We start from the raw sequence: 21,482 nt of genomic DNA, 5'->3' as shown, positions 1-21,482 counted from the left end.
ATTCGTTTCTGCTGCACCAGGACAGGAACTCCAATAATTTTTAAATTTTTCATCAAATGTTTTCAGGAGACCAGTTTGGAGAACTGGCCGGAGGAGAGACCATGACAAGCTATGAGTCCACCACCCTCTCCCTTCCTCTGTGTTCCCCTCACCCAACTCTTCTGAGCACAGGCGCGCTAGTCCTCTCCTCGTTAGGACTTGTCAATTCCGGGGGGCTGTACCTGAGGTATGCGGAAGCTCCTGGTCCAGGGATCGAACTCAGGGCACATAACTGACCCACTGCGGTGGTACCGCCGGTTCTTTAACCCACTTCACCATGAGGGAATTCTGACTTGCCACTTTTCAAAACTGAAGTAGAGCCGACTGACGAGACTCTCTTCATTTCAGTGGTAAATATCTGGCATGGGCGTTACTAATATCAGGCTGGAGAGAATCGAAGGCAAGAGAGACGAAGGGGCATTAAAGAAGGCATTACACAACGATAAAACGCACAAAACCTATAAACTCACGTGACGCTAAAACACAGCTTCAAAAGATGTAGAAGTTTCATAATGAATGAGCTAATGACGAGACTAAGTGCGGACAGGTCTGGACAGCGGCCGGAAACTGGAATTAAATGCAGAGGCTCTCCAGAGATAATTCAACACCACCCGGCCCCACATCTGGTCCTTTCATCCTTGATTTTGCTATTCCCAACAAATTCCCAAACGAAGTAACAGAAGAGTGATTCTTTGAAAGGGAATATTTATTCTCTCTGCTCTGCTCCAGATGGCCTCTCGTCCTTTCTGCTGGAGGAGGCTCGGGGTGGGGTGAGAAGGATGGGGTAAGGCAAGCATGCTACTCTGAAGAATCTTTTCCAGCTGAGACACCCTAGAACCTCCGTGTTAGAAGGGATATCAATATTGTATGATCCAATGGCTCATGTTGCATAGGACCCAGTTACTTTAAATGCACTGCAGGAGTATTTCCCGATTCCTCTCCGGATCTCCTGAATGGTTTCAGAATTATTCTTGAGTTGGTTTACATCGCTTTACACTTAGTCCAAGGAGGGGGGGGGGGGATCAGTGAAACCTGGCACAGTCCGGGGACTTTTGAGAATAATTCTTCAAATGCTCCCCATTTTCTACCTGGGATTTGGGGATTTACTTTCAGGCTCCCAGTCTCAGTAGAGGGTGTCTACCTAGGGTTTCAGGAGGATCTGGGGACGGGGGGGAAGTTTGGAGCGGAAGTTTGGAGGCATATATGACGACAAGGCATCTTTCTCCTTTGGAACGTTCTTGCAGAGCTTGCCTAGATCTGCAGGAGAGAAAGAGGTGAGTTTTGGATGGTTCTGCTCTCCACCGTTACTCAAACCAGGTTCTTGAGGCTGGAGGTGGAACTAGACAGGAAAATGTCTTCGGTTCATCTCAGATCCCACAGCCGTGGCCTCTCTCCCTCCCTTGTTCCTTTCTTCTTTCACTTTTCCTATTCAGCTACCTGCCTCATTCCCTTTTCCAGTCCCGCTATAAGATGGTACCTGGTGGTGGCGGGGGTTCTCAAGAGCCAGAGTCTCACCGAGGTTGGAGGGTGAATTACCGAATTCAGAAGGTGTGCCCTGTCCAGGGCTGGTCGATCATCAACAATGCTTTTCAAAGCATTTCCCTATGTAGGGTTGGGGACTGAAGGAGGTGGGATTCCAGCCAGAGAGAGGCGGGCAAAGCTGGAGCTTGATGGCTGACTTTGATCGTGGTCGGGTGGGAAGGTGACAAGGGAAGCCGGCATTTAGATAATTTAACTCACATAACAAATATGTACCAAGCACACACTTGTACCATCCACTGTGCTAGGCAGTGAGCAAGACAGAGGAGCTCTCTTCCCATGTGGACCTTAGATTTGGTTGGGAGAAGACAGTATATGTAGATAAATACATGAAGGAGGAAGAATCATACAGTGATAAATGTTACTTTTGGGGTTTTTGCATTTTGGTTTGTTTTGTGTTTTGTGGGTTTTTTTTTTTTTTTTTTTTTTTTTTTTTTTTTTTTTTTTTTTTTTGCTTTTTAGGGCTGCACTTGTACCATATGGAGGTTCCCAGGCTAGGGGTCGAATCGGAGCTATAGCTGCCGGCCTACACCACAGCCACAGCAATGTGGGATCCGAGCCACATCTGCAACCTACACCACAGCTCACAGCAACACTGGATCCTTAACCCACTGAGCAAAGCCAGGGATCGAACCTGAAACCTCGTAGTTCCTGGTCGGATTCGTTTCCACGGCACCACGTCAGGAACTCCAACAAATGTTACTTTTAAAATAAAACAAGATGACAGAAATAGGGAAAAAGTACGTTTATGCCAGATATAATGGTCAGAGAAAGCCTCTAAGGTGGAGGTGAGAACTAAACTGATTTCTTTTATTTTCTTCATTTTTCTTTCTTTCTCTTTCTTTCTTTCTTTCGGCCGTGCCCACAACATCCTAGACCAGGGATCAAACCTTCACCACAGCAACAACCCAAACCACACCAGAGACAATGCCGGGTCCTTAACCCATTGAACCACCAGGGAACTCCTAAACTGATTTCTGGAACATGAAGGATCTAGCTATGCACAGGGCTAGACACAGAATACTCTAGATTGAAGCAAGAGCTCATGCAAAGAGCTTAGAGCCAAGGGACTTGGTCACCAAGAAAACTAAGTCCATACTGAAACCCCCTTTTGGTTGTGAGTGCTGACGGGATCAAAGTTCACATTTTACAGGTTGGAAACAAAGATCTCATTTAGGGGAGAGGTCAAATTGGATGGAACCATGAGGTCAAAGTGAGAGTTTGAGGTCAAAGACTTAGCTAAAGCTGAGCTTGATGATACTGGGGGCGGGGGCAGGGAGGGGGAATCTAGGTTTGGGTGTGCAGTCATGTATTGGAAAAATGCCATTCTGTAGGGAAAAGCCAGGGACTGGCTGGGAAATTAGACTTGGCTGTGAGGCAGGGTCTGAGGTGAAGGAACCGTGTTGAGGTGGGCAGTCAAGGCAGGACGGGCCCTCGGCGTTGAAGATATAGGGTTAGGGGTGGGAGCTGTGGTTACAGGCAAGGGGTCCCGTGCGTGAGTCCAGCTTCCTCCCCACCCGTCCTGACCCTGCGAGCTCTGCTGCCGCTTCTGGCCCCTTCTCACCTCGCTCTCGTGCTTCCACACTTCCCGTGGTCTTACCTCCAGAGTCTGGTTTGGCGAAAGTCTCCCCAGACTCCTCTTGGAGGCCAACTGAGACTGGGGATAGGGGAGCCCATCTAGGAAAAAAACACAAAAATAGTTATGCCTCCAGGCCATTCGTTCAGTACTGTGTACTGTTCAGTGCGGGTTTACCTCCTGTTTCCTGGGCATCGGAGGGTCCCCAGAGGCTCTCATCTAGGTCTTTAGCGAAGGTCCCCTCCCCTCTTCAGCCCCGGGGGCCATTTGGCAATTTCAGGGGACATTTTTGGTGGTTACGACTTGGAGGTACTACTGCCATCTAGGGGATGGAGGTCAGGGATGCTGCTAAACGCCCCACAACGCGCAAGACGGCTCCACCACAGGGAACCATCCAGCCCCAAATGTCAGCTGGTGCCAAGGTTGAAAAACCCTGCCTGAGATGCACTTCATGGCCCCACCCGGTAGGTGGTGATGATGAGCAGATTCCGGTCATGTTACACGCTGCCTTCCGGGTGTGGCAACCCAGGTGTCCCACCCCCCGTGTGGCTCCGAGGTTCTCTCCCCTGAGATGTACAAGGAAGGGAAGGGGGATAGAGCCCCGCCAGGTGAGAAGATGAGAGGACAGGATCAGGGATGAGCAAAGAGGAAGAGGCTGGGGGACCGTGCAAGGAGCTAACGTTGAGAACCACCGCGACTCACCAGGCTCGCACCAGATGCCAGCCTCCCTTCTAGGAATTGTACATACCTGCTTTCACTGCACGCGTTGTGCGGTGGTTTTCAGGAGACTGTGTTACCCATGGAGGCATGTGAAGTAAGTTGCTCAAGCTCCGCCATCTGGGACGTGCAGAACAAGGGTGGGAACCCACACCCACCAGTTTCCAACACCAGCGAGGGGCAGGTGGAGGGGAGCGTTGCGGCGGAGGGACAGGGCCGTCAGACTCCTGATTCACTCACCAATGGCCTTCCACAGGTCCAGGATCCCGAGGGCTGTCTTCCCCTTCCCGCCTCCTTCAGCCCTGGAGGGCGGATGGAGTACTGGGGGGCAGGGGTGAGGAGAGGGAGCAAGACCAGTTGGTCATTAAAGGCAGTGAGAACACACAGAACCAGCAGCCCAGAGCCCCAGGGCGCTATCCGCCTGGTGGCGCACCTCCAACAAATGCGGAGGGGCGGGGTGCACACCGACCATCCTGATGTCCCAGAGAGGACCCCAAGGCTCCGAGAAGTAGAGCCCTTGGCTCAAGGTTACCCCACTGCTAAGTAGCAGAACTGGGGTTCGAGGCCACCACTGTCTAGATCCAATTCCCACGTCCCTCCAGCTCTTCCGAACCGTAGCATTGCAGGGGTCCTGGCACGTAACCTTAACTGCAGGGAAAGAGCGCCCTACTACGGACACAAGTACGCAGTGAACGGAGAGAGATGGATGGAGGAACATGCCAGAATTGCTCTAAGTCATCTAATCCTCATAACAACCTTGTGCGGGGCGGGGTGGGGGTGGGGGTGGACATCGCTACACCCATTGCCACAGACGAGGCAATGGAGGCGTGGAGACGTAAAGGTTGAATATCCAGCGGGGGGTCAGAGTGGGACTTCAACCCAACGCTCTGGCTGCTGGATCCATGCGCCAGTCACTCCACCAGCCTAACCCTGGTGAAACCTGTGGACGTCAGCGAATGTGCTCGAGGGTCTTTGCAGGGTCGCAAACTCACTGCCCACAGGCTCCAAGCAGGTAGGAGCCAGGGTGGAAGTGCTCGGAACAGGCTCACTTACCGGGACCCAGGAGGTAACCAGCACTGTTGAGGGTCCAGCCTCCTCGCCCCTGGACAGAGAAGGAAAGACCAAGGCTCAGAGAGACAGAAAGGCTAGCGGTCATCCCCCAGGTCTGAGATGACGTGGTCCGCATGCCACTTAACTGCTGGTCTGTGAAGCAGCTTTGCTTAATCTGAACGTCACCAGTGAGGAAACTGAAGACCTCTAAAGGCAGAAAGCTTTTTTAAAAAGCCCCACTGCTTTGGAGTTCCCACTGTGGCTCAGTGGAAAAGAACATGCCTAGCATCCATGAGGACGCAGGTTCAATACTTGGCCTTGCTCACCGGGTTAAGGATCTAGTGTTGCTGTGAGCTGTGGTGTAGGTCGCAGACCCGGCTTGGACCTGTGTTGCTGTGGCTGTGGTGTAGGCCAGCAACTACAGCTCCAATTCGACCCCTAGCCTGGGAACCTCCACATGACGTGGGTGTGGCCCTAAAAAGACAAAAAAAAAAAAAGAAAGAAAGAAACCAAAACAACCATTGCTTTAAGCCCTTTGTGTGCGTAGTCTACTGTCACAAATCACTCACACAGGGGACCAAACCCAGGCTGCATCACTACATGGCTGCAGGCAAGTTGCTGAGTTCCTTTGATAATTATAACGGCTCACACTTACTGTGCACTGACTCTGCCAGTGCCAGTCCCAAGGGGAACCTAATTTAGGGGACCCAGTGCAAAATGAAATATGGGGTCCCTGATTGAACATGCCTAAGATTTCAAAATGATGGCAGCACAGCCTTTACCCAGGCCTGGGCCCCTCCGGGTGTGGGGTCCTGTGTGACTCTGCGGATCCCACGCCCTTGAAGCCCAGCTCTGGTTCTAAGTTCTTACCTACCTAATCCTCTCAACAACCCTGACAGGCTGGAACTATTACTTATTTAACAGAAGAAACCAAGGCCCAAAAAGTTTGGACAAATTGCCTGAATTAATATAGTACCTGGTGCTAGGATTCAGACACAGGCAGATTTCAAACTCTTTATCAATCACGTGAACTGAACAGTTAAGCTTCGGTTCTCCATTCTGTCAAATGGGAAGTAACAAGATAGAAACAACACGGGGGGAGTCCTGTTGTGGCTCAGTGGAAACGAATCCGACCAGTATCCATGAGGACGCGGGTTCGATCCCTGGCCTTACTCAGTGTGTCCAGGATCTGGCATTGCCGTGAGCTGTGGTGTAGGTTGCAGACTCTGCAAAGATCCTGCGTTGCTGTGGCTGTGGTGTAAGCCAGTATCTATAGCTCTGATTCGACCCCCAGCCTGGGAACCTCCGTATGCCATAGGTGCCATCCTAAAAAGAAAGAAAGAAAATAAAAAGAATTTGCTGGGTAGAACTGGCCAGTGCATGTCAAGGGTTTGGCATCGGTGTGGGGGCCAAGAAAGTACCCCCCACCCATTAGCCCTTGTCACATCCCCTGACTGTCCCCATCAAATGGGTACAACTGTTATCCTCTTGTTATTTAGAAATAAAGAAAGCTCAAAGAAACTGGACTGGTTCACCCCAGCCAGCATGGAGAACGGCTGGCCCTCCAAACCTGGGCAGCCAAACTGACGACCAGGTGAAGGTCATTCAGATAGATGAACTTGCTCAACCTTCCCAAAGGTGAACATGAAGAGATGGAGAGACTAGTGCACATTGCCAGGAGTCATGCAGCTGGAAAGTGACAGAACAGGATGGCAGTGATGGGGATGCAGGAGAACCCTCTTCCTGGGAGGGCAGGGACAAGGCAGGTTCCAGGTGTGCAGGAGCCCAGGAAGGTCTCACCCTGTGGACCGGAGCAGAGGCTGGAGACTCCATCAGGCTGAGCAGGACTGCAAGAACGATCAGAGGGACAGTCAGAGCCATCTGAGGGCTGGAGGGATGGGTGCTTGAGGCTGAAGAAGGCTGCAAAGAGAGAACAGTGATCCTATTTATTTTGTAGTTCTCCTGGGGTATAATTGATCTGCAAAAAAGTATAGACCCCTCAGTATACCCCTTGGGGGGTTGGACATATATGTTCACCCTGATGCCATAACCACCACCGGGGCAATAGACAAACACATCCACCAGCTTCGAGATTTCCCTTTACATTTTTGGCTGCGTTTTTTTTTTTTTTTAAAGTTTTTTATTTGTTTGTTTATTTGTTGCTTTTTAGGGCTGCACCTGCCACACATGTAAGTTCCCTGGCTAGGGGTGGAATCGAAGCTACAGCTGCCAGCCTACACCACAGCCACAGCAACATGGGATCTGAGCCGCGTCCGCAACCTACACCACAGCTCACAGCAATGCCGGATCCTTAACCCACTGAGCAAGGCCAGGGATCGAACCTGCATCCTCATGGATACTAATCAGATTCATTTCCACTAAGCCACAATGGGAACGTCCTAAGATTTTTGCTTATTTTTTTTTTAACATGAGGTCTATCCTCCTAAAGCATTTTTTTCTTTCCTGTTTTATGGAGAAATAATTGACATGCAACACTATATAATTAAGAGTCCTGCGTGGCTGACATATGTATATATCGGGAAAGGATGACTACCAAAGTTAGTTTAGTGAACACATATCCCCTCTCGTAGTTACAAAAAAATTCTTTTTTCCCCCGTGATGAGAATTTTGAGGATTCGCTCTCTGAGAAACTTTTCAATATACAATAGGATGCCGTTAACTCCTGTTGCCATGCTGTGCATGGCGTCCTCAGGACTTATTTATCATGAAATTAACTAAAAATCCATACCTTTCAACCATCTTCTCCCAGTTCCTCCACCCCTCCACCCCTGCCTCTGGTAACCATCAATCCCATCCCTTTTCTATGAGTTTAGGAAGTTTTTAAATTTAATTTAATTTATTTAATTAAATTATTTATTTATTTAATAAATTATTAATTTAATTAATTAATTTGTTTGTTTTTGTCTTTTTAGGGCCCCACTCGCAACATATGGAGGTTCTCAGGCTAGGGGTGGAATTGGAGCTGTAGCTGCTGGCCTCCCCCACCCCACTCCACACCCCGAGCCACAGCAACGCGGGATGGAGCCACATCTGCGCCCTACACCACAGCTCACGGCAACACTGGATCCTTAACCCACGGAGCGAGGCCAGGGATCGAACCCGCATCCTCTCGGATCCTAGTCGGGTTTGTTAAGCCACGACGGGAACTCCACGTGAGGTTTTATTTTAGAAGACACATGCAGGTGACGTCACGTAGTATTTGTCTTCCTGTGTCTGACTTTTAACGTAAAGTGCAGAATTCCCTAGTACTCACGGAAGGGGCATCGCTCGGCATTTTTGCCTTAAATATATCACAGAAAATTAAAACAAATGCTCCCAAGTTTTCTGAAGTTTTGGTGGAGATGTTTATGGCAGTAAAGCAAGAGAGCTGGGGGAGGGGCAATGCCAAAGTTAATAAATAAGAAATGAGATCCTGGGTACTTAAAACACGCCCCCCGACCCCTCCAGGCACGAGGGACCCGAGGGACACCAGCTTGGGAGCCTCAGAGGCACTGTCCCACCCCTCCTCTGTCACTCTCAGCCCACCGCCGGAGTCCTGCCGTGCCTGTTCTCATCCCTCCCCCATCCTATTCCCAGACCCCCCGTCGTTTTACCTGCCCCCCTCCAGGTGCCCTGTTCCCACTGCCTCCCTTTCCTGATCATCACGCATCCTCCCAGGACCAGCCCCTCCCACCTGCTCTCACCTGCCTGCAGTCGGCAGCTCTCCCCAGCTCGTTCCCTTCTGCACTGGGTCACAGCTCCGAGACTCTGGCTTTTATGCCCGAGGAGGAGAAGGAGGGGCAGGAGAGCAGGGGGAGGTGGAGTGTTTAGCAAAGGAGGCGGGAGAGATGGTGCAGAGGGTGGAGCGTTCGCCCACAGGCGGGGCTCTGCTCAGCTGCTCTCTGAGGTCAGAGCAAGGCTGCTCAGCTCAGGGACTCGTTTCCCCCACACACCCTCCAGCCCAAGGTGTATGCTCTGCCTCTCTCCAAGTGGCTCCCCTCGCCCTGTGTCCGTCTGTGTGTTTGGGGTGCGGGGGGTGGGGTGGGGGAGGTTCAGTATTCGCATTTCTACCCACACCCTTGATTTCTCACACCCTGTAGCCACTCTGTCCTCGGGCACGTGCGCAGTCCCTCCACATCTATGCAGCTCTCTTGCTGCAATCATTTCTCCTCTCCTGCACGAGGCACCTGGGTCACCTGCTTCCTTGTTTGTTGGGAACCTCCCCGTCCCTGGAAAATCATCTCAGGGAGGGGGACCGTTAATGCCCCACTCATCCCTGTACCCCTAGCACAGAGGTGTTCAGCGCCCGGTGGGGACGTTTGCCTGCTGCACCCTGAGACTTTTTTGCTTGTTGTGACTTGGGAGGGAGGGCGCTTCTGGCATCCGGGGGTGGGGTGGGGTGGGGGGCTGCTGCTCAGTGTCCTCCAGTGAACCAGACAGACCCCCAGCAAAGGATGATCCAGCCCCCAATGTCAATAGCGTGGAGGACAGAAAACTTCCAGCTCCTTAAACAGCGCCTGGAATGCGATCAGTACCTGTCTGATGAACTAATGAAGGGTGAGTGTGCTTATCTCTCTCCCTCTCCATTTCTGCTTCTCCGTTTATCTGAGAACAGATACGCAGCAGTTTTCCAGAGGGAAGAACCCAGAATCAACGGGGGCTGACGGCTTTTCCGTGTGCTTCCTGGACGTCCTGGTTCCTCACAGGACACAGCGCAGACCCTCGCCTGTATCCTGTGTGGGTCGGTGGCTCCAGCCGTGTCATTGTCATCGGCCCTCCTACCCCCATTGAAGGACCTTTTTGGACACCCGCCCCCCATCCCTTCTGACTCAGTTTAAAAAGAAAGATGCCAGTGGGGGTGGAATAGGGTGAGAGTGAGAAAGAGAGGACCGCAAAGACCCCGGCGGCTCCTGGTCCTGGTGTTCCCTCTGAATTGTCTTCTGCTCTTCCCTGAATTCTTCATTTCTCATCGGGGAGGAGGCGGGCGGGGGAGCGCCGACCTGAAGGAAGTGACAGGGAGGTGTAAATGGCTTTGCTGGGAAAGAGCGGGAGCAGGAGGGGAGAGGGAGGGCAGACCTCGGGGACGGGGACGCCAGAGGTGGTTACCAGGAGACTCAGAAGACTAAGCAGTTGGTGAAGAGTAAGTGCAGCTCCAAATCACATGCACCTCCCCCGCCAAAAACCCCAGATGGTGCGGGAGAAATGTCACTTTCCTCGTGTCTCTGTGACTGAGCCGAATGTCTGTCTTGAGCCCGCGCCCCGCTTTGTAATTTGGAAGTGGACACCTGTTTCCTGCAGCACACGCTGCGGTGGTCGGCCTGGCATTATTTAGGGCCAACTGGTAATAAGGCTGCTGGGTTTCGTCCAAAGAGATGCATTTCTTCCATGTGTCCTGCATGCTACGGGGGCGCTATCCTACACCTGGCCCTGGGGGGAAGGGGAGAGGTCAAAACTGACCCTTCCTGGAGTTCCCACTGTGGCTCAGGGGGTAACGAACCCGACTAGCCTCTACGAGGACGCGGGTTCGATCCCTGGCCTCGCCCAGTGGGTTAAGGATTCGGCATTGCGGTGAGCTGTGGTATAGGTCACACAAGCAGCTCGGATCTGCGTCGCTGTGGCTGTGGTGTAGACCAGCGGCTACAGCTCCCATTCGACCCCTTAGCCTGGGAGCCTCCATATGCCATGAGCGTGGCCCTAAAAACAAACCTATAGCTGCCAACCTATGCCGCAGCAACAGCAACGCCAGACACAGCCTCATCTGTGACCTACACCACGGCCCATGGCAACCCCAGATCCGCAACCCACTGAGCGAGGCCAGGGATTGAACCTGAGTCCTCATGGATGCTAGTGGGGTTTGCAACCCATTGAGCCCTGAGGGAACTCACTCTGGTCTTTCTTGACCTTGACATTGTCCTTGAGATTTTTGGGGAATCCCAGCGAGCTGTTTCGTGGGCCTGGGGCCATCTTCACTGTGGGTTCTTCTGATGTCATCTCATGATTAGATCCTGGCTATGCATGTTTGGCAGGAAACCCACAGAAGTCATTGTATTGTTCAAATTATCTTCCTTTCTCATTTCTCTCTTTATTTAAAAGCATTTTTTTTTGCGGGGGGGTCTTTTTGCCATTTCCAGGGCCACCATCGCGGCATATGGAGGTTCTCAGGCTAGGGGTCGAATCGGAGCTGTAGCTGCCAGCCTACGCCAGAGCCACAGCAACGTAGGATCCGAGCCGCATCTGCAACCTACACCACAGCTCACGGCAACACCTGACCCTTAACCCATTGAGCAAAGGCAGGGACCAAACCCGCACCCTCATGGTTCCTAGTCGGATTCGTTAACCACTGCGCCACGACGGGAACTCCTATTTAAAAGTATTTTATTGAACTGTAGTTGACTTACAATATTGTGTTAGGAAATTACGTCCTTCGAGCACATCTTACTGAGGGAGTATGGGGCGTCCCACAAAAAATAACTGTAAAGTCATAAAAAGATACTCGACATCATTAATTATGAGAGCAATGCAAATCAATACTATAATAAGGTACCACATCACACCAGTTAGAATGGCCATTATTAATAAGTCTACAAATAACAAATGCTGGAGAGGGTGTGGGGAAAAGGGAACCCTCCTATACTGTTGGTAGGAATGTAAATTGATTGGTACAACCACTATGGAGAACAGTATGGAGGTTCCTCAGAAAACTAAATATAGAACTACCAGATGATCCAGAAATCCCACTCCTGGGCATATATCTGGACGAAAACTACAATTCAAAAGGCTATATGCACCTCTATGTTCATTGAAGCACTATTCACAATAGCCAAGACATGGAAACAACTAAATGTCTTACAGATGAATGGATTAAGAAGATGTGGTACATATATACAGTGGAATATTACTCAGCCATAAAAAAGAATGAAATAATCCCATATGCAGCAACATGGATGGGCCTAGAGATTATCACACTAAGTAAGTCAGAAAGAGAAAGACAAATACCACATGATAGCACTTCTATGTGGAATCTAAAATATGGCACAAGAGTTCCCATCATGGCACAGTAGAAATGAATCTGACTAGGAACCATGAGGTTGCAGGTTCGATCCCTGACCTCACTCAGCTGGTTAAGGATCCGGTGTTGCCATGAGCTGTGGTGTAGGTCCAGGACGCAGCTCGGATCTGATGTTGCTGGGGCTGTGATGTAGGCCAACAGCTGTAGCTCCGATTGGACCCCTAGCCTGGGAACTTCCACATGCCATGGGTGCAGCCGTAAAAAGAAAAAAATAAAATAAATATGGTGCAAATGAACTTATCTACAGAACAGAAACAAACAACAGACTTGGAAAACAGACTTGTGGTTACCAAGGGGGAAGGGGAGGGAGTGGGATGGATGGGGAGTTTGGGATCAGTAAATACAAACTACTGCATTTAGAGTGAATAAGCAATGAGGTCCGACTGTACAGCACAGGGAACTGTATCTAGTCTCTTGGGCTAGAACAGGATGGAAGAGAGTAAGAGAAAAAAAATGTATATATATATGTGAATATAGGTATATATATGTATCTATGCATGGTCATTATGTACATGTATATATGTATGTATACATACATGTATGTATGTGTGTGTATGTGTGTGTGTACATGTATGAATGGGTCACCATGCTCTGCAGCAGAAATTGACACAACACTGTAAATGAACGATGCTTTAATAAAAAAGTCGTTGCAGTTACTTTTGTCCCTTGTAATTAATAAGTGCCTTGTGAAGTTCCTGTCGTGGGTCAGGGGTAACAAACCCGACTAGGATCCCTGAGGACTCAGGTTTAATCCCTGGCCTCACTCAGTGGGTTAAGGACCCAGCGTTGCCGTGAGCTGTGGTGTAGGTCGCAGACATGGCTCAGATCTGGCATTGCTGTGGCTCTGGCGTAGGCCGGCAGCTGCAGCTCTGATTCAACCCCTAGCCTGGGAACCTCCATATGCCGCGGGGGTGGCCCTAGAAAGACAAAATAATAATAAGCATAATAACGTGCCTTGTGGGGAGAGCATTTGAGAGTTCCTAAGTGTGCTTCCTTGTTCTTTTGAGAGGGTTTCTGGGAGCCTGTCTCTCTACAGATGGGGAAACGCCTATGGATATACATACACCTATACTAACTAGCTCTGCGGATGCATGTACACAGCTACATGCATAAATCTCTTAACCTCGTCCTTAAAACGCCCCGTCCAAGGCGTTGCTACATCACTCTCACCAAGAGGGGGAGCCAAACTGAGGACAATCCAACACCTTCCAGCGTTTCCTTGCGTTGTCCTTTTTACCGTTTTGTGTGTTTGAGAGAGAGAGAGAGAGAGAGAGAGAGAGAGAGAGAGAGAGAGTGTGTGTGTGTGTGTGTGTGTGTGTGTGTGAAGGGCATTTAACATGAGATCTATCGTCGTGAAGAACACTGAGGTGCACTGCCCGCCGTTTCGCGGGTCTCTGGAACCTGAGCATCTTTCTCCACCACGACCGCGCGGAGAAAGAAATAGGCAACAGAAGGAAACCTGGGCAGTTCACAAACCTGGGGAAAAGAGGCGGCATGCTCCTCAGCACCCGCGAAGTCAAGGAAGACAGGGAGACAGACGTCCAAAAATGCCCCGAGTTAGGCAGACGGCTCAGAGTTCTGTAACTTACCCTGGACGCTTCCTGAGAGATCACACCTCTCACCCCGGTTACGTCTCAAGTTTCATGGCTGGTGGGGTGCGTATACGGCCATGGCACCAAGGGCATGGCCCTCAAAGCTCTCAGGAGAAGGGTGGTGAAACGACCCCCCCAAAGACGAGGGTGGTGGAACACCCCCCCCCCAAGATGCTGTACTGGCAAATTGATGATTCTGAGCCGTAAGCACTTGAAAAACAGGCAGAAAGCGTCTCTATGTACACATCCCGCTTCTGCTGGGAACATTCGGTAAGACTGATTATCCACCCCATTCATCTCTTACCAAGTATTTGCAGAAAGGAGGTCGGAGGATTTAGCCCGCCCCCAATGAACAATATCTTTAAGTTCATTGGGGAATTTAGGATGAAGGTCGTGAATTGAAAGCGGAGGAGAAAATGGGAGCAGGAAGCAGGAGGAACTGGGTTATCATTCTTTTTTATTTTTGATGTTTTTTATTTTGATGGCGGCGCCTGCAGCATATTGAAATTCCTAGGCCAGGGATTGAACCCAATGCTCTGCAGTGACCTGAGCTGCCGCAGTCAGATTATTAACCCACTGTGCCTCAGTGGGAACGCCTCTTTCTTTCTTTCTTTTTTTCGGGGGGGGGGGCATACCCATGGCATATGGCGATTCCCAGGCTAGGATTCAAAGCAGAGCTGCAGCTATGGGCCTCTACCACAGACGCCGCAATGCAGGATCCGAGCTGCGTCTGCAACCTGCACCTCAGCTCACAGCAACACCAGATCCTTAACCCACTGAGCGAGGCCAGGGATCGAACCCGCAACCTCACGGTTCCTAGTTGGATTCGTTTCTCCTGCACCATGATTGGAATTCCTGGGAGAGTTACAGTTTTAAGGGAAGTTGAGTGAGAGGGGTTGTGAAAGACTAAGCCCTGTGGATACATTAAGAAGACCTGATTGAATTACTGAGGGAGTTCTCTCGTGGCCCAGCGGGTGAGGGATCCAGCATTGTCACTGTTGTGGCTCTGGTTACAGCTGTGGCAAGAGTTCAACCCCTGGCCCAGGAACTTCAGGTTCAACCAAAAACGGAGGAAAAAAAAAAAAAAAAAGAGTTATTAAACCAGAGAAAGCATTCTTAGATTTTTTTAAAAGAGGGAAGGGTTGGTGAGGCTGAAACCCAGTGATAGAGGCAGGACCAAGATGTCCAACCGGTGACAGAAGAGGAGCCTGGGGTGGGTCAGGAAGAGAAGGCTCAGAGCTGACTCTCCTGAGGACATCTCCGTGGGAGGCCGAGCTGAGTCAGAAGGGCGTGGGGCCAAGGAAGGCCAAGGATGTCAAGGGCAGAGTGAAAAGCACGACTGGTGCTGATGGTGTGTTCCGGCCCGAGCCTCCTCGGAGGGATGTGGAGAGGAGCGTGCTGATTCATGCCGGAGCCTTCCGGGGTGGGAGAGCTTCCTGCAGCTGCGGCCAGGAGTCAGGGGCACAGCATCTCTTCGCCTCCCAAAGGCGCGTGGACATCAAGTTGAGAACAATTTTAAGACAGCAGAAGATAAGGCGTCTCTTGATTTGGAGCGGAGGAAGTGCAGGAATGGATACGGCGTGGGCGTGTGGGAGATGATGGTTTCCTTCGTGGGCATGGCAGTATCCTTCCAGCTTTGCCTTCCCTGCAGGTGCAAAGACACTATTAACGGAAGGGAAGGGGGGGCAGAATCTTGAGACACATGGAACAAACAGGGAGAGCATTCTGCTGTTGGCTCCGTGTGGAATGCACCTGCCAGAGACAGCAAGTGACTCCCTTCCTTCAGGGTCTGCAACACAGTACAACAACAACAACAACAACAAAAAAGTTTTTAAGCAGTGAAATAAAATGAGCTCAAAGTTCATACAAAAAAGATGGGGCCAGACCTTGGCATGACCTTGGCAAGCGGTGTCCTTGTGAACAATGCTGGTGACCATGACGGTTTGAGGAGGGCTGCTCCACGTTAGGATGGGAAAGAGGGTTTCTCTCTAAACAGGTGCAGTGGACGTCTTCAAATTTCCGCTCTTTCGAGGGCGGGAGGTTCTAAAAACCCAGGCCCATGGGATGTGTGGTCCAGCGATTTGGCAGTCGGAAAAATCTGCTAAGATTTAGAAATGTGCATGCTTATTTGTCTTTTCTGTCTCACTGGAAAATTCCCCTCATAGGCACACAATGAAGCATCGAATGGGGAGGTCCTGGTGCCGTTTTAAAACTATTTGCATGGAACCTTTATCTCTCTTTCCCACCTGGGAAAGGAGGTGAAGAGGGATTTCCTGGGCAGGGCGTTGGGTGGGGGTGGGGAGGCAGGCATCCCTCTTTCTCGTAGCTCAGCTTCACACAGACACCTGTGTCCATCAGGCTGAATATCCATCCCAGCGTCTCCCTCGATCAGTTCTTCTCATCTTGGACCAAAACTAAGGAATGACAGGTACTCCTCTAAAAGACCCTGGGGGATCTGGGTTAGGATTAAGACCCCTCTCCCATTCCTGCCCCTAAGATCCTTGTCATTCCAACACCCTCACGCCCTCGCTCCAAGTTTCATCACGTCACACACAGAAAAGGAGGAGCTCGGGAGTCAACATTCAGTGGTCGCCCTGACCCAGAGACGGACACTGAGGACACACCCCCCACATCCCGCCGGCCGATGGTGGGATCTTGAGAAAGTCACTTCAGGTCTGGAGTGCAGTCTCCTCAGTGGTCACTTAGGGAGCAGAGTGGACGTTGCAAACGGTGGCCCAAACCTGGCCCTCGGCCGTGCACGTGTTTACTCCTTTGTACGTGTGGCCCCTCTGCAGTGTGGATCTGAGTCAGCAGCCTGTGCAGGTCACAGATGCCACACGAAGATCTGGATTTCTGCCTTCTCTTGGTAATAGACGGTCTGTAAACGCTGGGCCCTACTCCCCAGGCACAGCCGTACTGGGGCTGGGGAGGATCGTGTGATGGGGCTTGTTCTCTGAAGTTCGCCGCAGACCTCCCCAGCCCCTCGTGAGCAGCCCTAGGTTCCTTCATTCATTTCTTTTTTTTTTTTTTTTTTTTTCGTCTTTTTGCTATTTCTTGGGCTGTTCCCGTGGCATATGGAGGTTCCCAGGCTAGGGGTCGAATCGGAGCTGTAGCCACCAGCCTACGCCAGAGCCACAGCAACTTGGGATCCGAGCCGCGTCTGCAACCTACACCACAGCTCACGGCAACGCCGGATCGTTAACCCACTGAGCAAGGGACCGAACCCGCAACCTCATGGTTTCCAGTCGGATTCGTTAACCACTGCGCCACGACGGGAACTCCTCCTTCATCCATTTCTGCAACCTCCTTGGCCCGATTACATCTCGCATTGAAACCCCTGCCTTAGGAGTTTCTGTTGTGGCTCAGCAGTAATGTATGCAACTAGTATCCATGAGGATGCGGGTGGAATCCCTGGCCTCGCTCTGAGGGTTAAGGATCCCGTGTTGCTGTGGCTGGGGTGTAGGCCAGCAGTGGTAGCTCTGACTCGACCCCTAGCCTGGGAACCTCCATATGCTGCAGGTCCAGCCCTTAAAAAAGCAAAAGAAAAGAAAAAGAACAAAAGGAAGGAGGAGGAAAAAAGAAAGAGAAAGAGAAGAAAGAAAAGAGAAACCCCTGCCCTAGAAACCCGCTAATCTCAACTACCTGATGGCTCCTTGGGTTTGGGATGGGAGGGTGGTACGTGCAGTGGTTTTCAGCTGGCTCCCTGCCCTAGAAGTCAGCACTTTCTGGTGTCTTGGGGTCCTGGTGATAAGGATGGAGCAGGGTAGTTACACGTAGTTGTACAGGTCCCAATAAGGGACCACAGGCAGAGAGGGAGCCCTAGGGGACTCTGGGAGATCACATAAGTTAATAATTGCTCCAGAGGGCCGTCAGAGCCAGGCAGGGTGCTTGACTGCTGGAGGCGCGAGACAGGCTTCAGGTCATTGGGTGGGATGGGGGGAGGGCTGCATTCAGGTTCAGACCAAGGGCAGGGGTTTAAGGACTACCCTTCTGCTGCTTTGAATAAGCACTCTGACAGTCCTAGTTTGACCTTACAGGGTCAAATACTCTCTTATCAGACACCAAGGAGGAGCTACTACTCAACTCCAAGAAACAGCAAGGGGCGGGCTTTCCCCACCCCGACTCCCCTTGGAGGAGAAAACTGTAGCCCATTGATCCTCAGGGCAGAGCCTTCTTGCCTTTCCACTTGCATCACTCACAAGCCTCCCATCTCAATAAATCTATTTCTTGCCTATCACTTTGTCTCTCACCGGGTGAGTGATTCTGGTTTAAACAATGTGGGTTCAAGTCCCAGTCTGGGTTCCAGGTGGGTTCGAGCCAGAAGTGCTGTCAGGATCACTAGCATCTCACATTCCCTGGGCTGCTCTGTGGCTCTTTCAGCCTCCCTCCACCTCATTCTCTGCTGGCCTCCTCCCTTCCTTTCTTTCTTTTCCTTTCTTTCTTTCTTTCTTTTTTTTTTTTTAATTTTATGGCCACACCTGTGCATATGGAAGTTCCCCTAGGCCAGGGGTTGAGTCTGCACAACAGATGCAGCCCACACGGCAGCTGTGGCAATGCCCAATCCTTTTGACCCTCTGCACTGAGTCAGAGATTCAACCTGCGCCTCCAGCGCAATTGGAGCAGCTGCAGTAGGATTCCTGACACACCACACCATGGCAGGAACGCCCGTCCTAATTCTTTGGAGGAAGAAAGGGACACGGACAGAGAATGGTCTTCAGAACCAGCCTGCCTGGCTCCAAACCCAGCTCTGCCACCTCCTAATCAGTCATCTGCATGGCTACACATCAGCGTCATCTTTTTTTTTGTCTTTTTGCCTTTTCTAGGGCCGCTCCCACAGCACATAGAGGTTCCCAGGCTAGGGGTCCAATCGGAGCTGTAGCTGCCAGCCTACACCACAGCCACAGCAACGCCGGATCTTTAACCCACGGAGCGAGGCCAGGGATCAAACCTGAGACCTCATGGTTCCTAGTCGGATTGGTTTCCACTGCGCCACAACAGGAACTCCAACATGAGCTTCATCTTTAAAAGAGAAATAATAATTTTTTAAAAATAATTTAAAATCTGCACACGCGTTGCTGTGAGGACAGAGTATTGAGGATCTTGCACAGAAAGCAGGCTGGGAAGGGAGCCGCTGTGAGAGATGTCTGTCTGTGGTCAGAAACCCATCACTAGTGATCGTAAGCAGGCGATGCGCTGAGGACAAGAGGTACCTGACCTGGGTTAACCCTTCCGACAGTCCAGCGAGGTCGGGCGTTGCCCTCAGGGACAATGAACCGATGGCAAACATGGAGATCAGAGAAGTTAAGTCACCTTCCCGGGACTGCAATATTTATTTCCCAGTAAATAACCACATTCGAAGGCAGGCATTTGGGCTCCAGAGCCTCTGTGCTTGACCGTCACGCAATGATGCCCCCCCACACCAGGAATAAGTAACCCCCCACCATGTGCATAATTAGGGAACAGGATGCTGGGACTGGGACTTGGTCGGATTCAAGGCCATGAGTGGTGGGGGGCGGGGGGGAAGGACAGGACATTCTGTTCCCTGCCTCCACCCGTTCTTTTCCCTGAAGGACTCCTTGTCACCCGTTAGCACCTGCCCCAGAGTCTCCTGTTACCATTTGCTCCCCCTCTCAATCTATTTTCCACACAGCAGCCAAAATAACTACTTTTAAAATATAAACAGGATGATGCAACTCCTGCCCCACACCCTCCCAGCGCCAAAAATACAAGTGACCCCTCACGGTGGCCCACACGTGTTCCTGACTCACTCCTCCCACTCACAGCCCTGCTCCAGCCGCACAGGCCTTTTCCAAAGGTCAGGTCTCCCCGTGGCCTTGGAACTGGCTGTCCCAGCTCCCCGGGTCTTTGCACGGCCGAATCGACATCCCCCAGGCCTCTGCCCAAACCTTTTCTGACCCAGTACCTGGCCACCCAGGTGCCCATTAAAGGCTGCTGAGTCAATGAAGAGTTTTCAGGAGATTCCACTGATGGCCCCGGGTCTCTGCCCTTTCCCCATCCAAGCCCTGGTGATGTCACCCTGCCTGGCTGCCATCAAGACATGGGGTCCACTTCCTGCAGCTGAATGCTGGCTGGCCTGGCAGCTTGCTTTGGCCAGTGAAGGGCAATGGGGCTGAGCCGTGCGGCTCACCAGCCTGGGTCCCAGGGGGCCTTGCACAGCTCTGCTGTCTGTCCTGCTCGCCCTGGACGGGGGACCTTGTCTCAGACCAGGCTGACCTCTGCTTAATGATAACCAATTCCCTCCCACCTCCTCCTCGCACCCGCCTGTGTTATCCATCCAAGGAGCCGTGATATGAGGGCTAAGCAGGAGGGGAGCGTGAACCCCCGCGGGTTGCCCTGCAGTGCGGGGTGCTGGGGATGGAGAGAAGGGCAGGCTTCAGGAAACATCTTGCAAGGGGCATCAGAAAGGATGCCAGGACCAGTGAGCTGTCACCCAGGGAAAGGGCGGGGCTGGGCTCGAACCCTGTGCGTTGATGCCTTGCAACTGGAGCCAAGGGACAGAAGGGGTCCCGAAGCCACAGGGGAGCCTGGGGGAAAATCAACTTGCCCCTGCAGCATTCTGGCAGAGCCCCCTGCACGGGGCCCCAAGGAGCTGAAGCAGGAAGGAACCGAGGCATCGACCAGCCTGCAGCCACCGTGGGCAGCGGTCTCGCCCCTCAGCGCCAGAGGAGGAAGCAGGGAGTCGGAGGCCCAGCCTCCAAAGCCACAAAGTAGGCTTTCTGGTCCGCGGCACTGGTTGGTTGGTAAATAAAAAGGGTTGTGGGTATGGGGGCCGGTGAGCCAGGGCAGGGCTGCCTGTCCCAGCTCCTGTGGGGACAGGTCGGCCGAGGGGTGGGTTTTCCTTACGCTCCTTCTCAGATGCAGCCCTTTGCGCTCATGTGGCTCCGGACTCGTGGCTCCTCATCCTTACTGGTCTGCGCAGAGGCCTTCTCTCTTTAAGTGGATTATATTACCCCTTTACCGCCATTCTCCCCCTCCAAGGGCGGCAGCAACGCACCGAATGGGCATCCCTGGGTGTGCTTTTCTTTCTTTTTTCCTTTGGCGTTTCAACTTTTACTGAAGGATTAGGAAAATCATAATCTTGTTTCTTCCCATCGTGGGGCAGTGGTTAACAAATCCGACTAGGAACCATGAGGTTGCGGGTTCGATCCCTGGCCTTGCTCAGTGGGTTAAGGATCTGGGTTGTCGTGAGCTGTGGTGTAGGTCACAGATGTGGCTCGAATCTGGCGTTGCTGTGGCTGTGGTGTAGGCTGGTGGCTACAGCTCCCATTAGATGCCTAGCCTGGGAATTGCCATATGCCTCGGGTGTGGCCCTAGAAAAAAGGCAAAAAGACAAAAAAATAAATAAACAAATAAAATAAGTAAATAAATAAATAAAAAGTACAAAGCTGAGCCTCAGAGAGATTCGATAAATTGCCTTGTAAACAGCAATGCTAAGAGTCTTAACAAAATCTATGCCCCGAAGTTTCTAATTCCTTCTCCCAAATAATTGGCTATATTCTTTTTTTTTTTTTGCCTTTTCTAGGGCTCCACAGGGTGGCTGACACACCAGATAACCTGAGCCCTGCCGGCTGTTCCGCCTGCCTCAGCCTGGCCCACCTCCGACCCCAGCTGGGCACACGCTTCCTACGGCCCACGCGGAGGACGCTTCTGCTCTGGTCCAGCCTCCCGGGCCTCCTTCCCCGCCAGCCACCCCACGCCACCCACCCCCACCGCCTCATCCCCTGTGCCAGCCTTGGAGGAGGGCAGGGCCCATCACCGGATGTGGATGCCAAGGTGGGACGAGTGCCCCTTGGCAGACGGGCAGAGCAGGTGAGTTGGGTGCAGGACTGAGCGCCGCACACCTCCTCAGCTGTCTCTGATAAAGGGTGTCTTCCCGCCC

The 21,482-nt window shown here is 51.8% G+C and overlaps 1 protein-coding gene and 1 long non-coding RNA gene across 3 annotated transcripts; both read right to left on the bottom strand.

Annotated features, from left to right (window-relative positions):
* Positions 728-8,707, bottom strand: GALP (galanin like peptide). 2 transcript variants are annotated; one of them, NM_213825.2, is given in 8 exon segments: positions 728-1,296; positions 2,213-2,280; positions 3,179-3,205; positions 3,208-3,255; positions 4,112-4,192; positions 4,925-4,973; positions 6,722-6,841; positions 8,626-8,707. In NM_213825.2, coding segments are annotated over 7 exon segments (360 nt in total). In that variant the 5' UTR covers positions 6,803-6,841; positions 8,626-8,707; the 3' UTR covers positions 728-1,290.
* LOC110261075 lies at positions 14,689-18,432 on the bottom strand. Its single transcript, XR_002344833.1, has 3 exons — positions 17,225-18,432; positions 15,469-15,683; positions 14,689-15,227 (listed from the first exon to the last, which is right to left on the bottom strand). It is a non-coding gene; the product is annotated as an uncharacterized LOC110261075 (long non-coding RNA).

This window comes from Sus scrofa, chromosome 6 (assembly GCF_000003025.6).
Source record: "Sus scrofa isolate TJ Tabasco breed Duroc chromosome 6, Sscrofa11.1, whole genome shotgun sequence".
Lineage (NCBI taxonomy): Eukaryota > Metazoa > Chordata > Mammalia > Artiodactyla > Suidae > Sus > Sus scrofa.
This window is presented reverse-complemented; position numbering and strand designations above follow the sequence as displayed.